Here is a 19446-nt window from a genome sequence, read left to right on the forward strand (position 1 = left end):
ACCCTTTACTGCCATCTGCTGGAAATACTCATAATAAATATACAATTCTTTGAGGTCTATGTGAATGATACTTCCTTTAGGGTGTGTCCTTGTGCAGTATACAACCTGTACAACCATACATGTGGTCCTGGGAGCCAAAGTGATCTTTTCAAAACACAAATGTAAAAAATGAGAATCATTAGATTAAAAAAATGCTTAGTGTCAAATGGATAGACTCCATTTTCTGGAAATGATGTATAAATGATAGGTTTTTTGTTACACAATGATTTCATAAGGTGCCCTGAAATACAACTCTGTTTTAAGACCTACTCATCCTGTCAATTAAAAACTTATTACAGAACATTTTCTCATCATAAAAAGGATTATAAATTACTCATTCTCAGTATCTTACATTTACATTGTATCTATTGCTGATGAATACAAAATTCTTTACCAGAATCTGGGGCTAGCTTTTCCAGTCTATTTTTCCCTCACTTACATTGGACATGTCAACTGGGTCAATATTTACAGGTTGACCAACTGAAGTATGAATGTGATGTTCATTCTGGGAGGCGTGTGGATGTCTCGGGTGGAAGGGACCTCCCAGGTGAGCAGGTCAGTGTGCACTTGCTGCCGGATTGTGCAACCTCCTCCAGCAAGCGGGGACTAGAAACACAGTATGGTCTAACATCATGATGATGTGTGAGCCTGGGGCTGGTCACACCCCTTCTCAGGATAAAGGTTTGTGTGAGTGGGGTGGTGATGGTGAAATTTACCATTATGACCGTTTTTAAGTGAATAATTCAGTGGCATTAATTACATCCACAGCATTACGCAACCATCACCACTATCTCCAGCACTTTTTCATCATCCTGAATGGAAATGCCATACCCATTAAACCATATCCCCCCATCCCATCCCAGCCGCCCCTAAGCCCCAATAATCATCATTCTAGTATCTATGAAATTTGCTACTCTGTCTGTGAATTTTGAGTGGAATCATACAATATTTGTCCTTTTATATCTGGTTTATTTCAATTTCCTTTTGCAAAAAGTCTTCAAGGTTCATCCATGTTGCAACATGTATCAGAATTTCATTCACTTTTATGGTGGAATAACATTTCATTGTATGGATATACTGCATTTTCTTTATCCAGTCATCTGTTGATGGACGCTCGGGTTGTTTCTATTTTTTGGCTACTGTTTATAATGCTGTATGAACATTTGTGTATAAGTATCCGTTTAAGCCCCTGATTTCAATTCTTTCGGGCATATATCCAGGAGTGGAATTCCTGGATCATATGGTAACTATATATTTAACTTTTCCCCCCAATTTTTCAGCTTTACTACTATATATTTAACTTTTTGAGGAACTAACTAAACTGTTTTCCACAGTGATCACGTCATTTTACATTCCCACCAGCAATGTACAAGGGCTTCGATTTCTTCACATCTTTGACAACTCTTGCAATTTCCTTCCTTCCTTCCTTTTTTTTTCTTTTTTTAAAATAAAAGCCATTCTAGTGGGTGTCAGGATAAGGTTTTAAATGCATAAAATAAAACGCATAGAATAACAAAGAAAACTGATGACACTTAAATGTAGTTTCAAAGTATAAAAAAATCTGGGATATAGTAGTCTATGTGCTTCTTTATTAATACATTAAATAACGAAGTCTAGTGGCAGGTTTAATAACTACTGTGATTTGGAAGCAAGGATAAGTGTAAATGATGGTCTACACATTGATCACAATGGGAATACAAAAAGAAAATGTCAGTGATTTCAACTGGTGAACAGTCTCGGGGTTGCTGACACCACTGTGGTTTGGTGCCCACATTTGTAAAGGAAGGAAATGCTACATTTCAGGTAGTTAGTGAAACTGAAGGTCAATCTAAGGACCCAGGCTCATTTATCTTCCGTGTCACACCCTCTCCTGCCCCCCACCTCACCAGCTGTCATCTCTTCTCTCCCCTTCTTCTGGGCCAAATCCCCTAGAAGAGTCCCCACCTCCGTCCCCACCTCCCACTCCTGAACCCACAGCACTGCGGCTTTAACCCCCACGCCCTCACTGTCCTCACCAAGGTTGCCACAACCTTGAGATCCTTAGATTTGTGGCCCTTGCCTGGTTTCAAAGGCGTGACCCCTAGAGGTTACTGACTCCCACCTCCTACCCTTGTTCTTGGCACTGGACTCCTACCTCTTTCCTCCTTAATCTCTGGCGGCCCTCTGCAGCTTCCTTCACCACCCTTTCTCCCCTACCTGGGCATGCTGGCACCCCTCAGAATAGATCCTGGGTCCTCCAGTCTTGTCACTGTGCTCTGGGTGATCTTATTCCCTCCCATAGCCCACAATGCCCACATCTGTACCTCCAGCCACAGCCCATTCCTGGGCTCCAGACACACCCAGCAGGTCTTCACTCGGTAACAGCAGGAGCCGCACGCACTGAGCTGCTATCAGGTGCCTGAGGCAGTGCCAAGCACTTTGCAGGCATTATCTTATGTGGTCCTAGCAGTGACATGAAAGTAAAGCAACACGACTAACAGTTCATAGCTGGTAAGTGGCAGAGCCAGGACCCTGCGTTCCTAGTCACTCCACCCTCCTGGGCATCTTGGAGACACCAAACCCCGACAGGTCCCCAGCTGAGCCCCTAGTCCCACTTCTGTCTCTCCTCCCTCGTTTCCTATTTCAGTTACAGGCACCGTTCTCCATGCATCGGCTACTTTCCTCTTGGCCAGACTTCTTACATGCATTCTCCAATCCTCTTGATTCTGAGTCTACACCTCCAGTCCTCAGTCCGTGGCAGCTTGGTCTGAAACAAACAGCCAACCCAAGGCTGGAAGGTCTGTGCCACCCTTGATGCCCCTCCCCTTATGCAGTCCATTACTGAGCAGAGCTGGCCCTGTCCTCCAGACAGCTCCCGCATGTCTGTTTCTTCTCATCACCCCCACTGTGAACCCCTCGTCCTGGCCACTGTCAGTCAATTCTCAAAAGTGACTCTAGGTGAGTGTAGCTCAGTGGTAGAGCGTATGCTTAGCATGCACGAGGTCCTGGGTTCAATCCCCAATACCTCCATTTAAAAAATTTATAAATAAACTTAATTACATCCCCCCACCAAAGTGACTCTAAAACAGCCCCCAACTGGTTTCCTGGACTATGATTCTGCTTCCCACCAACTGTTCTCCACCTAAAGCCCAAGCGAGGCCCCCAGAATGCCACCTCCTCCCTTCGATGCCTCCTCCTGGTGTGTGTGTGCAATTCTCAGGTGGCCCTCAGGGACCTGTCCCCCCCCCCCCCCCGCCATCTCATCTCCCACTCTTCCCATTTCCCAGCTGTGTCCCAGGTACATGGAAATCCCTCCAGTTTCTGGAAGGGGCCACATACTTCCTCTAAACCTTAGGTTTCACTCTGGTTCCTCCCCAACCTGACAATCAACCCATCTGAATCTAGCTAACTCCTATTAATTCCCCACCCTGGCTGCCCATCAGAATCTTTTGGGGGAGCTTTAAAAAGTCCTGATGCCTAGAGGTACCCCAGAATCTCTGGGAGTGAGATCCAGGTATCAGGACTTTAAATCAATCACTTTGAGAAAAACCAGGATTGAGAGCCTGGTTTAGGCCGTAATAGCCCTTGCTTGCTGTTAGGCAGCCTCCCCTCTACTTCCCTGCCCACACGCATGTCATCTTCTTGTGTTGTGTTTAATGCTCGTGGGCCCTGCTAGAACATAAACCCAGAAAAGGCAACGCCACAGCTGTCTGTTTTCCTTTGTATCCTCAAGGCCTGATCCAAAGGAGAAACTCGGTCAATATTGTTGTCATGAATGTTGAAGGTCATTTCAAGGGTGACAGGAGGCTTTCACACTTTGAACTCTAAACGAAATCAATTCTTGCCCCCTCCAAAACAAAACAGCTAACAACAACCCCACTCTGATTTACTCAGCAATGACCTGCAATAATGATTCATTCCTTCGCCTTAAACTCCTCATCTCATTAAAATGCAATACATCCCCCAAATATGCCACCTTAACGGAATTAGTCATTACACTTTGCCCTGAATGATTTCATCAGCTCTTAATAGAAGAGAGAGGAGCAGAATTACCATTTATTGAGTGCATCCTACGCACCAGACATTTTACATACATTGACTCATTAATGGAGTTAAATGAGCTAGCTGGTAAACTGATAAACCAGATTTAAACTGACATCTAAGCCCCTGCTCTCAGCTCCAGTCTGAGTTTGGAGGGGAGAAAAAGCACAAAAGGAAGGGAAGGGAAGGACACAGAGGAGACAGGCTGGGTTTGGCCAGGATTTGACCCAGGACGGTGCTGGATGCCGGGACTGGCCCTGGGGACGGAAGATCATTGGCAAGGGCAACCTTCCAGGCGCCCATCCTCTCTTCTCTTACATTTCACATCCAACTTGTCAGCAGATATTGTTGGCTTTGCCTTCAGAATACATCAGTCCTCTGACCACTCCTTGAAATCTTCCCTGCCCGCTCCCAGGTCTTCCCCGGGTCTCTGCAATCGCCTTCCTGCTGCTTTCCCCGCTTCCTCTCTGTATCACCCTCCCCGCAGGGTCAGATCCCTTCCGCTTCTGCCCAAAACCCTCCAGAGCTCCCATTATAAGCTCTTATCCCACCAGCCCATTCTCCCTCAGGCCTCATTTACGGTCCAAGCTCCCTCCCTCCCCCAGCTCCAGCTCTCTGTCCCCACTGCTGCTCCTCAGCCTCTCCTTCCCTCTGCCCCGAGGGCCTCCCCCCAGACTTCCACATGCCTCCTCCCTGACCTCCTTCAGATGCCAGCCCCTCACTGCGGCCTCCCCCCAGTTCCCTGCTTCCTGGAACAGCCTGTCTCCTCTCCTGCTTTATTTGTCTCCAAGCGCATATCACTGATGCACCGCATACACTGCATTCCTTTGCCTGCTGTTTCTCCCTCCTGAATGCATTCTGCTTGAAGGCAGGGACTCCTGTCTGTCTCGGTCTCTGCTATATCCTCAGCATCTTAGATGACATCTAGCATATAGCAGGTGCTCAATAAATGTTGAGTGAATGAAAGATTATGAGAAACAGGGTGACATTCGACTTTGAGAGACAAGAGAAATCTTTAAGGATGTGCTGGCTCCAAGTCCAGAAAGTGACATTCAGGCTACAGTATGCATTGCTGTGAGGTCTGGTGGCTCTAATCCAAGATAACTGAAGAAGCATATACATGGCCCAATGCTATTATCAGGGAAGAGTCTAAGGACTTACTGTGCGCACTGACGGGTAGATGCTCAACAAATCTTTGTTGAATGAATGAAAAGGCAAACATAAGCTTTTTCACCTAATATACCCGAACCAAAGAAAAACAGAGTCGCCAACGGTTGAAAAAGCTACATTTTATCCTATTATGCATGGTTTAGATGTTCGCCAAGTGGAGGCACAGGAAGTACTAATTATTTTGATGATACAAACATTACAATGGGGCAGTGAAGTGAAGCAGAAAATGTACGGCTTAGGGTTGAAGGACCTCAGGGAACCCCAGCTCCCCGCTTGGAGGCTGTGGAATCTCTGGGTTACTTAAGGTCTTCTAGTATCAGTGCGTGATATGGACCTGATGGGTTGTTTTAAAGCTTCAGCCACCGTTTTCAAAGTTCCCCCTCTCCCTCCAAGCCAGGAGACTTTCCCTTCAGATTCCTGGATCCAATTCCAGACCCAGTGGATCAGACCCCCGGCGTGCAGCCAGGAACTTGCATTTTAAACAAGCGTCCTCCAGGCCTTAGACTTGCAGCTGAAAGACTGCCTGCAGTCTTGCTCCTCCCCGAGGCCCCTGGGCCAGCGGTGTCAGCATCACTTGGGAGCGTGTTACAAACGCAGAATCTCAGGCCCCACCCCTGACCTTGTTGACAAGATCCCTGGAATGATCTCTACTTGAAAAGGACTGCTCCACAGCACTTGATTGGTTTGACTTTCAGGGCTCCTCAGCCCTTCTCTCCAACCTCCTGAAGGATCCTCCTGAAAACCTTCTAGCCCAAGAACCAGCCTTTCATTTCACAAGAGAAAGACTCAAGATGCTGAGGTCTGCCTGACGGAAGCGCAGGGGGAGAAGGCGGATCACGCAAACCTCTCATCGGCACGTGCTGCTGGGTGAGCAGGGAGGACCAAGAGGACAGAACAGGGCCCAGCAGCTAAAGAGGCGGCAGCGGCCGCTCTTGAGGGAGAAACAGGAGGGAGAGAGCGATCTGGGGACAGAGACTGGGTCCAGCCATGCCCCCGGGGGTCTTCATACTGTGGCTGCAGGGGGCTCAGCTTCCCAGGTACACAGCTTGGGGAGGCTTGCTTTTTACCCCGTGGACTTACCCAAGATTTAATCCTGGTGTCTGAGGAATTTGTTAACCTTGGGCAAAGTCAGAGACTTGTTGCTCATGGCTAAAAATGACCCCTCAAGGAACTAATCACATTTCTTTATACATTTTTATTCTTACATATTTTATATCTGTGTGTAGATACATATATTTAAAAGTAGACTCTGTATTGTGAAGTTCGGTTTCTGTTTAACAAAGACATAGGACAGCAACAACAAAGAAGCTTAAATAGAAAGCTACCCAACTATATAAAGAACATACACCACAACAATGTCATCTTTTAGCAAAAAAATAATTTTAACAACTAATATAGGAAACAATTTCCTATGCACCCACTGTAGACGGAGAACCATCTCTATGAGGGGGAGTCAAGTTAGAACGTTACAGGCCTCACAGAGCAGCTGCCGATGCCTTTGGTGCCGGGGTCAGCATTGTTTATGGATGTTGAGTCCCAGTTTCAAAACAGCAGGAGAACTGATGTTTAGTGGGGACACAGGTAAAGGTGGAGACCCCTGCTGCGAAATGACAGCAAGCCCCATCTTCCCCATAGTTTGTCTTCTGCGGGAACCCAGAAATTTACATGTTCCATTTGTCTACGGCAAGACACACTTTCTTTGGGGCTGGTCTAGAAAGGCCACTTTATTGTGGACTCTCTTCCCTCCTTGTTGATCCTCTGTTTCTATGCCCTCTTCCCTCCTGTAAAGCCTTCAGGAGTTGGTTTTAGCCAAGTAGCCACGCTGAACCCCCATCACTGCCCACAGTGGCCTTGAGACAGCCACAGGGTGAATCAAAGCTTCCTTGCGCAGCCTGTGTGAGGAGGGCCACACGGGGGGGGGGGGATTTGGGAGTGGGTCACCTGCCTGTGGGGTCACATTACCTGCCAGGTATTCGATGACTGCGGCCATGTAGACGGGAGCACCCACGCTGATTCGGTACTTGAACGTCCCTTTCTTCAGGTAACGCATCAGCCTCCCCACCGGGAAGATGACCCCAGCCCTGGCTGAACGTGACAGCTTGGACATTTTCTTCTTCCCGCTCCGGCCCGACATCTTGCCTCAGTTTCCCTCTCAGCTTGCTGACACGGTGGCCTCCTGGCACTAAGTCAGTGCTGGAAAGGAAAGATGGTGGGGTGAGGAAGGGCGACTGGCTGACATCTTGGGAATGGTGGCGCGGCCCTAGAGCCCAGGTGACACACCTGAAGGGCCTGGGGAGGCAGCTGAGACCGGGCTGGCCCTACAGGGTGCTGTGGGTGGGCGGGGAGCTGGGCACCGGCAGGCCGACCCCAAAACAACTCCCCGCCCCATCAAGCTCTCAGTAGGAAAGACCACAAAACTGTCAGGAGAGAAAGAGCTCACAGTCCTGTAGTCAGCCTCCAAAGAGGTCCACTTCATCATCTCCAGAACCTGTGAATCTGTGACTTGCATGGCAAAAGAGACCTTGGAGATGTGATTAAGCAAAGGATCTTAAGATGGGGGCGATGATCCTGGATCATCTGGGTGGGCCTAATGTAATTGCAAGGGTCCTTTTAAGAGGGAGGCTGGAGATGAAAGCAGTGACAGGATGACAGGAGGAAATGGATTCTCCTTGCAGAACCTCCCGAAGGAACCAGCCCTGCTGACACCTTCGTTTTAGCCCATTGAAAGTGACTTTGGACTTCTGACCTCCAGAACTGTAGGAGAAGAAATCTGTATGGCTTTAAGCTATTAAATTTGGGGGTAATTGGTAATAGCAGCAATAAGAAAACTAATATGGTTCCTCTTTGCCCTAATTTGCTTCTGCCTCTTTTAATACACAGTACAAACTTGATATGGACACACCTATCGTCATGGTTAGCTTTGACCAACAACTCAGATTTGATGTACACTTGTCAGTTGGAAACACTTTTCTCAATTCTCCAATAATGTAGCATTCTTAAAAACAGAAACATGCCAGAAGACGCATTTTTATTGAACATGCTAATGCAGAGTAAGCAAGCACAGCAAATTAAAAGCCATAAGGCAACCCAAGCTTTTGCTCCTTGGGTTGAGGAACCCAGGCTGAATTGGGGGAGAAACTTCAGAATTAGCACAAAGAGGTGACTTCAGTGTAATTCACTGAGAGACATGTATACGTCACTATTATTTCAGGAAGCTATCTTTTGTGTGAAGATAAAATAATTATATACTTCTGAAAAAGTCTTTGTAAGCTAAAAGTGATTCAGAGAATTGTAAGAGAGCTTAACCTGTTTTTGGAGGGAGTATTGTCACCAAAAAGGGAATCGAAGCTAGAATAAATAAAAGTAAATTACAAAGGACAGATGAGCAAAGAAAAGGAAACAGAAAAGTTCTAGGAAATATGTTAATGAATTAAAGCTCTCTGGCTCAAGGGCAACATCAGTCCCAGTGGCCATTTTCTTTGGGGGTGGAAAATGAGAAAATCAAAAATTAATTAAAATTGGTTCTATCTGTTGATGCAGCCATCTCAGATTTTGGCTAAGTGAGCTTACCAACAGCCAAGATGGCAAGGAAGAGGCCTAAGAAAATGGGTAGAAATATTATGGGAGAAAATGCTAAATAAACACATGGCTGATAGGAATGATTCAAACCTGGGATTTATTTAGTCTGAATGGAAGAATGAACACAGAGTTTAATTTTCCAAAGCATCCAATTACTCCATATGACTGAGGAGTGTTTTATAAAAGCTAGGGAATTAGCAACAAACCCTATTCTCAACACCCTCTTATCCCTGAGGCGAATGATTCAGGTTGGAGGCATTTTACTACATACTTCACATAAATTATTTTTGGATGCTCATATGTACTTACTACACTCTTATTTTATGTTTCATTTTACCACCAAGAGATGTAGATATTCATCAAAGTTAAGTACAGGCAAAGATGAGCAAATAGCCTAAGAACATGATCCCTTTCACAGCAAGGCATAGGGATAAACCAGTATCACCGTTTTTAGAACTTGCACATTTCTGCGCTTTTGCTGTGAACTCTCATAAATCCATTTACAGCTATTCTCTCTTTGATGAAGCAAGCAGCTGCATATTAGGATTATAACCATCAATTCATGCTGAAAAAACTTAGGTCAGGAGTCAGAAACTGTACAGAATATCCGCTGGTGGTCAGCCCTGTCCCGGGGGACAGGGGACACGTACAGCAGCGTTAAAGGGTCCCTGTTCTCAGGGACAGCTACATGGCACATGTTGGCTAGCTGGTGGTGGTGTTCAGAAGGGAGGTGGCCCCTGGTACAGTGGAAAGAGCTTGGGGCCAGGCAGGAAGCCCTGGGCGTGTTCCCACCTGTAAGGACCAGCTGTGTGAGCGCTGGGTGTCACTTATGTGGGCCTCAGCTGTAAAACAGGGAGGTGACTGATTGAGCCTGAAAATCTCTCTGGTCTTAAACATTCCAACTTTTGGAAATGCACCTTCAATGGTTCTGGAAAAGAAGCTTAATCTCTTTAAGAAGTGAGTTCTAAAGAGGTAAGAGCCTGTGCGGGCGTAGAAAGATATGTCAGTACTGGTGTCGCCACAAAGCCAAGTATGTGCTTTTCTGCAGTTACTGGTAAGTGGGGGGAGGGGAGGATTAGAGGTCTGGTTGCTGAGGAAACCACCTGCAAAGCCCGTCACAGGATGGACACGCTCTGTGGATGCGATGCGCGCTGGATGGTCATCATCTCTCCTGCAGAGAGAAACCCCAGGGAGTACGGACGCCGCAAGAGTGAGCCGCCTGGTCCCCCCATCTCCAATACGTTTTTCTCAAATGAAAACAGACAGGGGAAGACCAGGAGTGTAGGATAAAGCCACCCAGGGACTTTCCCAATGTCAGCCGAGCGGAGTTACAAATTGCCCTGAAACTTGGAAATCAGGGCTGGCCCTAGAGGGAAAACAGGGGACTTGAGGGGGTTGATGCCTAACACGTTCATGAAGATAAAACAGCCAAGAAAGGAAAGCCAGGGTTAGAGCAAATGGAAGAAGACGCGCGCTGAATATGGTAAACGGTAATATTCAGGAATCACCCCCAGCACAGCACTTTGTTATAGGACTTTCTTTCTTTTTCTTCCAGACTTGCCTCTAGGTTAGGGCCTTAGAAAGAGCTGTGGATGCAGCGCCATTTGAAGCCTAAGCCTGAGACCGACTGTTTCATGTGCTTTAGTAGAACCGGAGCTTTTTTGGTGCCTGGGGACCCATCTTTTCAGACGTCCTGCTGAGTGCAAGCAGCTGGGTGCCTGACTCCCGGCCCCGAGGACTGGGAGACCCCTGCACATTGGAAGAATCAGACCACCTCCGCGGACCCTTCAGGGCAGCAGAGGAGGCTCACAGGAGCCAACATGTCACACCTGCCGGAACCATGGGTGGGAGGCAGTGCTGTGCCTCCTTGGACCCCTCGAAAGAAGACCCTGCTTCCTAAAGCCCACCTGCCCCCCAGCCCGTGCTGGAATCTGCCTGGAGTGGTGAAAATGATAACCCCTAACTTCCTTCTTTTCCAGGCCAGCCCTTCCCCTGACTCTATACAATCTTGGGAAATCAGGAGTTAAACATTTTGAATGGGTTTTACCTACTTTCTGTGATTTTGAATCTTTGCATAGGGCCACTCATCGAAAGAGAAAAGAACTATTGCAATGTGAAATCTGTTTCCATCAGACTGATATTTAAATGTTTACATTTATTTACCTTCTGCTCTAAAACAAGTTTTGCTCTAATTAGGCAAAGCTTAAGGACTATAGTACCCGATGTTTGTTTATAGGTTTGAAGAAAGAATACGGCTGGATGAAGCTCTTCCAGTAGTCATACAGACTATGTGGGGAACTTAGGAGGAGCTGAGAACCAGACGGGGTACAACCTAGGTCCACAATATGCCCGTCCTTCCATATCTGCAAGACCAAGGTACAGCCAAGGTGTAAATTCTCATAATTACTCGCAAAGGGAATAGGAGAGTTCTAAGCACGTGCAGTGGTGGTGATGGGGGGAACAGGAAAATAAACTCGAAACTCAGGGAAGAAGCTGGGAGAAGGCGGTGTCGCCTGCTCACTCCCTTTCATCGCCAGGAGCCCAGCAGCTGGGAGACCACTGGTTTTGTGTGTGCTGGGGAAGCGGGTATATCGGCCTCTGTTGTTTTGGGATTTATTTTTATGTTTGGGTTTTAAGCCCATAAGAACACCGATGAAATTAGGTTTTTACAGATATCGCAAGGGTAAATATTAAATTGCAGCACTGACTCAGACATGGGCAATAAACTCACACCAGCCTATTCAAATAACTACTGTATTTCATTGATTTTATGATGTACTTTAAAAAAATTTTACTATCTCTAGAAATCAGTATGCATCTTGCAATCTATGACATCATAGATTAAATGAAAGACAGTATTTATGGAGCATTTATCGAATAAGAAACTACATTAGATGTTGTGGAATAGACATGGCCCTTGTCCTCAAATATTTTCCAATGAAGTTGCGTGACAGATCATAATAAAGTTTTAGACAGATGCTAGAGCCACAGTTCCCAAACTGTGTGCCAAGGGACCTGGGACACAGCAGTGGATGTTTAAGCTTTCAAGTGAAATACAGTGATGGTCGACCTCTGCTGGTCCCCACAACTACCAGCTCCTTGTGGTTCACGGTAGATTGTACTGTTTCTTTTGGTAATGCCATTACTTTGCAAAGTTTGAGGTTTTGGCTGTTGCTGTGGTTAAAAGCAAGTGCCAGGTGAAAATCAACATGGAACAGAAAATTTGAGTGGTGGTGTCCAACTGGATTCCAAGATTGGAGAAGCTGTGTAGTGCCCAACAGGTGTATACATCCTCTTTGTAATTCACCATAGTTATTTAAGAATGGGATGCAAATATTCTCTGTTCTTCTAATTCATGTATTATTATTTTTTCAAACAGCTGTGAAATTGTTTGGACAGAAACACTTATTAAGTTGTTGGGACCTACCACTTAATAAATGGGATGGAAGGCATTTCTTCTGGCCTTGGAGGCTCTGCGAAACAATGGTGGAGATCCTAAGTTCTCTGTGAACTTACACAAGCTTAAACATATCATTACGACGAGCTCAGGGTCACCCCGAGGCCAGGAAAACAAGAAAGTTAAAGAAGTTATTTTAAAATTTGAATTTATCTTTAAATCTAATATTTGCACCTAGTAAAGCAAAGCAAAAAGGTGAAGAAATGTATTATTTTAATTTCTCCACTGTTTGCCTTGAAAACTTTAAATAATACATGTCAATCCCTATTTCTGACTCCACCACCTTCAGGTACTGTCTGCTGAGCCGCTGTCATGTAAGATGGGGCTGTGTGCTCCTGCGTCCTTCCCTGGCCCTCTCCTCCCGACTACACCTCCCTACTTCCACCTCTAACTTCTATACCTTCCACTATCCCGACTTGTAACATTTGTATTCTGTTCTGTAATCACAACGAAATCTCCCACATTTTGTCCCTAGGTTTAATTGTGAAAGTTAAATGCCAATGCACAGCATCTATATGATTAAGACTTTGTAAACGTTGTTCCCTTCGGAGTTGAGTGGGATGCTAGCTTCACACTTCCTTCTCTGTGGTCCAACACTAGGACCCTTTTGTCTTAGTATCAAGAAGTGGATTCTCTTGGTTCTGAAAACTTGTTGTTCAAAATCATCCCACATTTAACTTGGCTTCCCATTTGGATCACGTCTTTCTTGGAGAGCCTCCCCCACTTGACCAAGTTACTACAGGCATGCCTTGGAGACACTGTGGGTACAGCTCCAGAACACCCCAGTAAAATGAGTCACAAATATTTTTTGGTTTTCCAGCACATATAAAAGTTATGTTTTTACTATACTGTTGTCTATTAAGTGTGCAATAACATTATATCTAAAAAAAAAGCATACATACCTTAATTAAAAAATACTTTATTACTAAAAAATTGCTAAAACAATAGTAACATCAAAGATCACTGTTCACAGATCACCATAACAAATATAATAGTAATGAAAAAGTTTGAAATACTGTGAAAATTACCAAAATGTGACAGAGACATGAAGTGACCAAATGCTGTTGGAAAAATGGTGCCGACAGATTTTTTCAAACCCCAGGCAGCGCTGCCACAAATCTTCGCTTTGTATAAAAAAAAGGGCAATATCTGCAAAGCTCAATAAAATAAAGTACGTCTGTAATTACAGACGATCCTTGTTATGCACAGCAGTTCTGTTCTAAAAAGTAGCCAGGACGCTGAATTAATGAATATGGAACAACTATACCTGGGGAAACAGGGTCAGGTTGCTGTGAGCCTCTGTCACAATATTTTCATTAACGGATCAATACACAACCTCGTTTGATGTGTGTTTCTGTTTAAAGACACCTTATTTAACATGATTGGTTGATTCATTAACATCGAACTCACAGCCAGCAGCACCAAAACTCTTGCTTGAACACATATTTTCTCCATGAGGCACATCTCAGCCTCCTCGTGCTTAGCAACATTCGACAGCACTTGAAGACTACACTTGGGGGCATTTTAAACAGTGAAATCACTAACAGAAAGCACAAAGATGTGAAAAATAGACCACTAAAAGGACTGTCATGTGCAGGGTGGGAGATGACACAAGAAGGCAGAGAGTGTGGCCTTGTTTGACCTCGGCTGGGAAGGTGCACAATGGGTGGGCCAGCTTTTTCCTGCTCTGTGCATGGAATGACTGCAAAAGCGCCACGAGCATTGGCTTTGGGTTACAAATCAATTTTGGCGAGTAGGCGAGTTCGCAAATATGGACTCTGTGAATTATGAGCGCCGACTGTACTTTCCTTTGTCTTGCTGATGAAAGAGAAATGTGCCTTTACCATATTCTAAAAATCACCCAGCTTCTCAGTCACAGTGTTCTTTGCAGGGGCCACTTTTTGCCCAGACACATTGTTCCTGGAGCCCTCTGACCTGGGCTCCAGTGTAGAGTGTTTTACCTCTGGGTCATCCTGGAAATGTCTTCCCAGCTCATCCCTGATGCCACGACTTCCCCTTTCTTGGCTTCCTCCCTTGTTTTCCTGTTATTTGCCCCACTCTCAAAAACAGTAACTCTTCAGAAACAGTACGGAGAAGTAAACTTTGTTTTCTTATACAAAGTTAATGGTCTTTATTGAATGATCTTTGGATTATCATTTGGTGCAGTTTCTAGCCTCAAAATTTCCAGCATCAAAATCATTTTGCTTCAGCATTTTGAAACCATTGATCCATCGTTTTTGGCATCCAGTGTTACAGAGAAGTTTGGTGGCCCCATCCTCCCAAGCTTTAAAATTTTCTCTGTGTGTTCTAAAATTTCACAAGGATGTGTCTAGGTGTGGGTCCCTCCTTCCTTTCCGTCTGCTCAGCACTTTGTGATAAATTGCTCAATCTGAAGACTCTTCCTAACTCGCAGAATTCTTTCCCTGTTATGTATTTGTTTATTTCCCACCTCTTTGTTTCTCCCACTTCTCCCTTTACTTGTCTCTTACTGGGCTGCCTGTAAACCAGGGTTTGGATCTCCTGGATTGCTTCCCTAAATCTCTTATTCTTTTCCTTCCATTTCTCGGTCCTTTTAATTTTTAATTTTGGGGATCATATTATTAATTTCCAAGAGCTGTTTCTTGTTCTCTGATCATTCTTTTTTCACAGCATCCTGTTCTTTTATGAATGCACCATGTCTTCCCATCTCTCTGAAACTAGCTGGGATGTGTTTATGTCATCTTCTTTCTCTAAATTATTTTATTCAGTCAGTTGTCCTATTTATTTATTTTCATTTTTTTTCATGTTGGTTTTTCCTAAATGTCTGGTGATCTTCGGTCATGAATTCATATTTAAGAATGAAAGGCAAGGGCTCTTATTAAAGGTGGGTAGACAAGCTTTCCTCAGCTATTGTTTGGTAGGCATGAGACCTCTGGGTACATGCATAGGGCACGCCAACTAGCAGGCATCACCTTAGGATGCCCAGTTAGGAACTGGGAGCCCCCAAAAGCCAGAGTGAGGGAGTTTTACTTGGTAGAGCCATACCCATCCTCCAAATTCTAGACAAGCCCTGCAGTTGTTCGATTTCTTTAGAAAAGAAACCTCAGCTCGTTAGTTTGGAGGGTACATGGCAGATTGCTAGAACCTCTACTAGGAGGAGGGCAGGGAGAGAGGCCAATTCACTGAGCTGTTCTGGAGATGACCTTCAGTGACTCTCGATTTCTCACCCTGCCCACCTTCAGGGCAGCTCCCACCTGCTTTACTCTTAGCTGTGGCTCTTACTGTGATGTTGTCCACATGTCCCTATGTACTTTCAATCGTCCAGAAATTGGCTGAAATCTCCCATCTGCTGATGACCATCACCAGCCCCTGCCCCTTGGCAGTGAAGTGTTTATTTTCTTTGCACTTCTTTACCACTATTTCTGTGGGCTCCAGAGGAGGAACGCTCATGTGCTCAGAGTCCATGATTGAGAACTGGAAACAGAAAGTGTCATCTTAATTTAACGTCTTAACAAACATCATTTGGGAATTAGCCTAGAAATGAGTACACCAGTAGAGAGAAAAAGCTCTAGTGCTTTGTAATTGAGTAAGAATTCATATTGAAAAATTTAGATGACTTTCAGCACCAGGTGAGTCACTGGAAACTAACTGGTCTTGAGGTAATTGAGACATAAACAATTTCACATCAGGAGATTGTATAAGGCTCACTAATGTAATAGAATCAGACTCAGTGTGTTCGTATTTGCATGATTATAGCATATGGGATTCCTATAAACAACACGTGAAACTATACTGTAATCCCAGATGGGAGGAGAGGAAAAGTCCCAAGCATTTGCCCTTACTGAATGAACTGCTCTGGGGAAGAAACAGCAAGCTCTACTTAATACACTGACTGTCTTCATGAAAAGACAAACTAATCTGCGTACTTTAGACCAATATTTTCCTTGCATTTAAATAAGTTCTTTCTCAATCGTAGAGAGCTGATAAAGAGTAAACTATTTTTCATGCCTCAAACAACTTCTTGAGGTTTTTGTGATATGCAAAGTGATGAGGAACATGACAAAGTAGCCAACTGGCAAGATGGTCCCTCAGCAGCCGCCAGCAATCCCGATTCAAACTACCATTTTTCTGCTGTCTAGCTTCTGCAAAGCATCTTTTAAAAAGAGAGAGAGAGAGCGGTCAGCAATTGAGATTGGGAGCAATAATTATAGGCCAGTGTGTCACAGGTGAAGTTTAGCTGGGCTGGAGAGCCACCTGGACGAGGGATCTAGAAAGACAAGACGGCTTATTTTAAATACTCTTTTGGGATCATTCCCTTAAATCTAGAAATAAGAGGTCTTATAGCTTTTTAATGATGGAAATGAATTAAAAAAAACTTTAAATGTTTTCTGAAATGTTCATAAACATGAAATTCAGTGTCGTCCCTTAATGGATTCGTGTACTGTTTTAAAATTGCTGAAATTTATTCAATTTATTCATTTTTAGTTCCCATGATATTTCCCTAATCTGTAGTATTGTGCTTCAAAATATTTTATATTGTAAATATTTATGAAAAAACGAAGTAGACAGTGTAATGAAGCATCTTTACTTTGTTAGTTCAAAACTATCCTTTGGGAGAATAAAATGAGATGAAATAAAACTAGGTAGGATATGAGGGAATTCAATATAAATATATTAACTATATGTAGAAATATATATGTAAAGGGTCTGAAAAAAATCTCTTAGCCTTACACCTGATAGAATTCTAAAATATTTTGGTGTGTTCCCCTAAGTACTGTATCAAAATAATAGTAGTTTATTAGCATTATTTTGTAGCTGTAAAAACCATTTTCAGTAGTACTAGCTAAATCACTTGCTCTATTACACTTCCATTTATGAACTCCAAGGGCAAATCATTATTGCACAAGTAATACTTTCCAAACCATTTTCTTCCAAGGCCACCTTTAAGTGAATGAGAAGAGTCAATAATTTTATCGTCGTATATGTTAACGCACATTAACAATTTATACCGGAAAGAGCTACATCAAATGCAATTTCATCAAAATGACACTCGGATCAAATTAACCAAATTAACCAACCATGAACATTGGAACCAAGCATTAACCCAATTTATTTAAATTATACTATTGGATTACAAATCATTCCCTTTTAAAAAAGCATTTCATGTCATGTCCTGGAATAATCTGGCGGGAAACTCAACTGCCAGCACGTTCTTTATAATTCAGAGGCAGAGGATATATGGCTTTCTCTGCATTCTAGCCAGGATGGGGAGCAGAGAGTGGGATGGAGCAGCCAGGGAGTGGATTTAGGATACCTGCTGCCACTGCAGGACACAGTGACCTTTTTTTTTTTTTTAACACGTTCTGTCTTTGTTGATCCAGAGCTCAGGGTCTTTTTTTTTTCCTTTGCTATTAGTCTTATATTATTTTCTAATATAAATATATTTGACCATCTATGGTACTAGTTGGATGAGAAATGAATATAAATGAATGAGTAAAAATACTTTTAGTTCTGTTTGATTCTGAGTTAGTCATGGACCCCAGAAGAAAATGAATTGGTTTGTTTTCCTGAGTCGATTTATTCATGGAAAACAATGTAAAAACAAAACCCTTCACTGGGTCCAGCCTGGCTTTGTCTTTTTGCTTTTTGAGAATTAACAAATCGGAACAGTAGGCAAGCTATCCTGTTTCCTTAAAATTGAATAGTTTCAAATTAATAGTGAGGTTTACTGTTATACAATGACCTGTCTTGCTGCTCCAAGCAGGGAACTGGCTCCGAACCAAGCTGAGCTGCTCAGTGGGAATGAGGGCATGTGGGAGCTCCCTTTGGGGATGCGTGACTGGACCAGGACCAGCCAGTGGGTGGGCTGCAGCCCCTGGTGCTGCCTGACCCACCAGGGGATCCGAGAGACATCCATGACTCCTGGGCAACCGAGTACATGGGTGAGGCCAGTTATGGGCTCTCAAAGCTAGAATCGACCGTGCTCTGAGCAGAGGCAGCCGTCCTGGAACCCTTCTTCCTCCATCCCTCCCTCTGCCTGCTTCTCCCAACCCTGTCTTCCTTACTCTCCATCCTCAGGCAATGGCTGCACTGTGGGGACAAGTGGCTAGGGGGTTGTTGCTTCAGTTGCAGTATTCTATGCTGGTGACAGGTAGTGCTGCTCCCTGGTCAGAGCTGCGTGGGTCCCCCACAGCCCCGGGCCCTGGCATGTTGTATCACCTGCACCAGGTAAGGGTGACCCCCAGCCATGCAGTGCCATTCCGTCTGTGGGTGGAACCAGCTATTCGTCTAGGGTGCATCATGGTGGTAGGATGGAAGAGGCAGTGGACTGGGGGTGGGGTGGGGCGGAGAAGGGGGCTCCAGGTCTGCACTGACCTGCTGTGGCTCTTGGGCAAATCAATTGGTTTTTCAGAACCTCCCTTTTGTTCAAAAAAAAAAAAAAAAAAGAAGAAGAAGAACCTTTCAGAAGCTCTAGTCTATATAACACACGGAAGCGGGGGAGCTATGCTGGTTGGCATGGAGAAGGACTGGGATGCTTGATGGCTTGGTCCCCACCCTTTCCTGTCTTGCGCTTCCAAGGAACACTGGACCCTGTGGAGCTCCACTGGACAACCATGTCATCAGCCTACCTCTGAGGTCCTCTCTGACCTAAAAGTTGCTGCTATTCTCAGAAGATGCTCAAAGTGTCACTCCTTCTGAGTCCCCACCTTCATCTGTCACTTACATTCATAAAGATGATACAACTGGGTAGGATTAAATCATATCCAGGCGATCTTTCCTTTGAAGTCATGATTTAATCACCCACGACAAGCACAGAAAAGAAAAAGTGGGTCTGAAAAATTGCTTTACTTTGTTTATGGACTGCCTCTTTCTCCACCCCAAGACAATGATCTGTATTGTTTACTAAACAGTCAGAGATGAAAATCCAGTTTAGAAGCAAAAGGGCAATGCCTGAGTTGATGACCATCTCACTGAAATTCTGGAAGACTGGTCAATTTGGAAGTTCAGCACTCTGTTGGGGAACCTCGTGAATTACTGTCTCATCTAAAAGTTTATGTTGTGTATTGTATAAGCTATTGGAATTTACCTTTTCATAGTCTACCACCACTATTTACTGTAATGGTTTTATTGAGCAGTGAAGGCAGCACAAAATATGTTACATAATTCTGTGTATGTACTGTTACTGGGGCCAGGCCAGAGAA

General features: G+C 44.4%; 1 protein-coding gene across 1 annotated transcript in view; it reads right to left on the reverse strand.

The window, feature by feature from the left end:
- Positions 1 to 19446, reverse strand: part of MACROH2A2 (macroH2A.2 histone) — a 42940-nt gene that overhangs the window by 18072 nt on the left and 5422 nt on the right. The window contains exon 2 of the mRNA XM_072971374.1: positions 7192 to 7422. Coding sequence (XP_072827475.1) covers positions 7192 to 7363 — 172 coding nt within the window. The 5' untranslated portion in view covers positions 7364 to 7422. The remainder of the gene's footprint in view (positions 1 to 7191; positions 7423 to 19446) is intronic.

The sequence above is a fragment of the Vicugna pacos genome, chromosome 11, assembly GCF_048564905.1.
Source record: "Vicugna pacos chromosome 11, VicPac4, whole genome shotgun sequence".
Classification (NCBI taxonomy): domain Eukaryota; kingdom Metazoa; phylum Chordata; class Mammalia; order Artiodactyla; family Camelidae; genus Vicugna; species Vicugna pacos.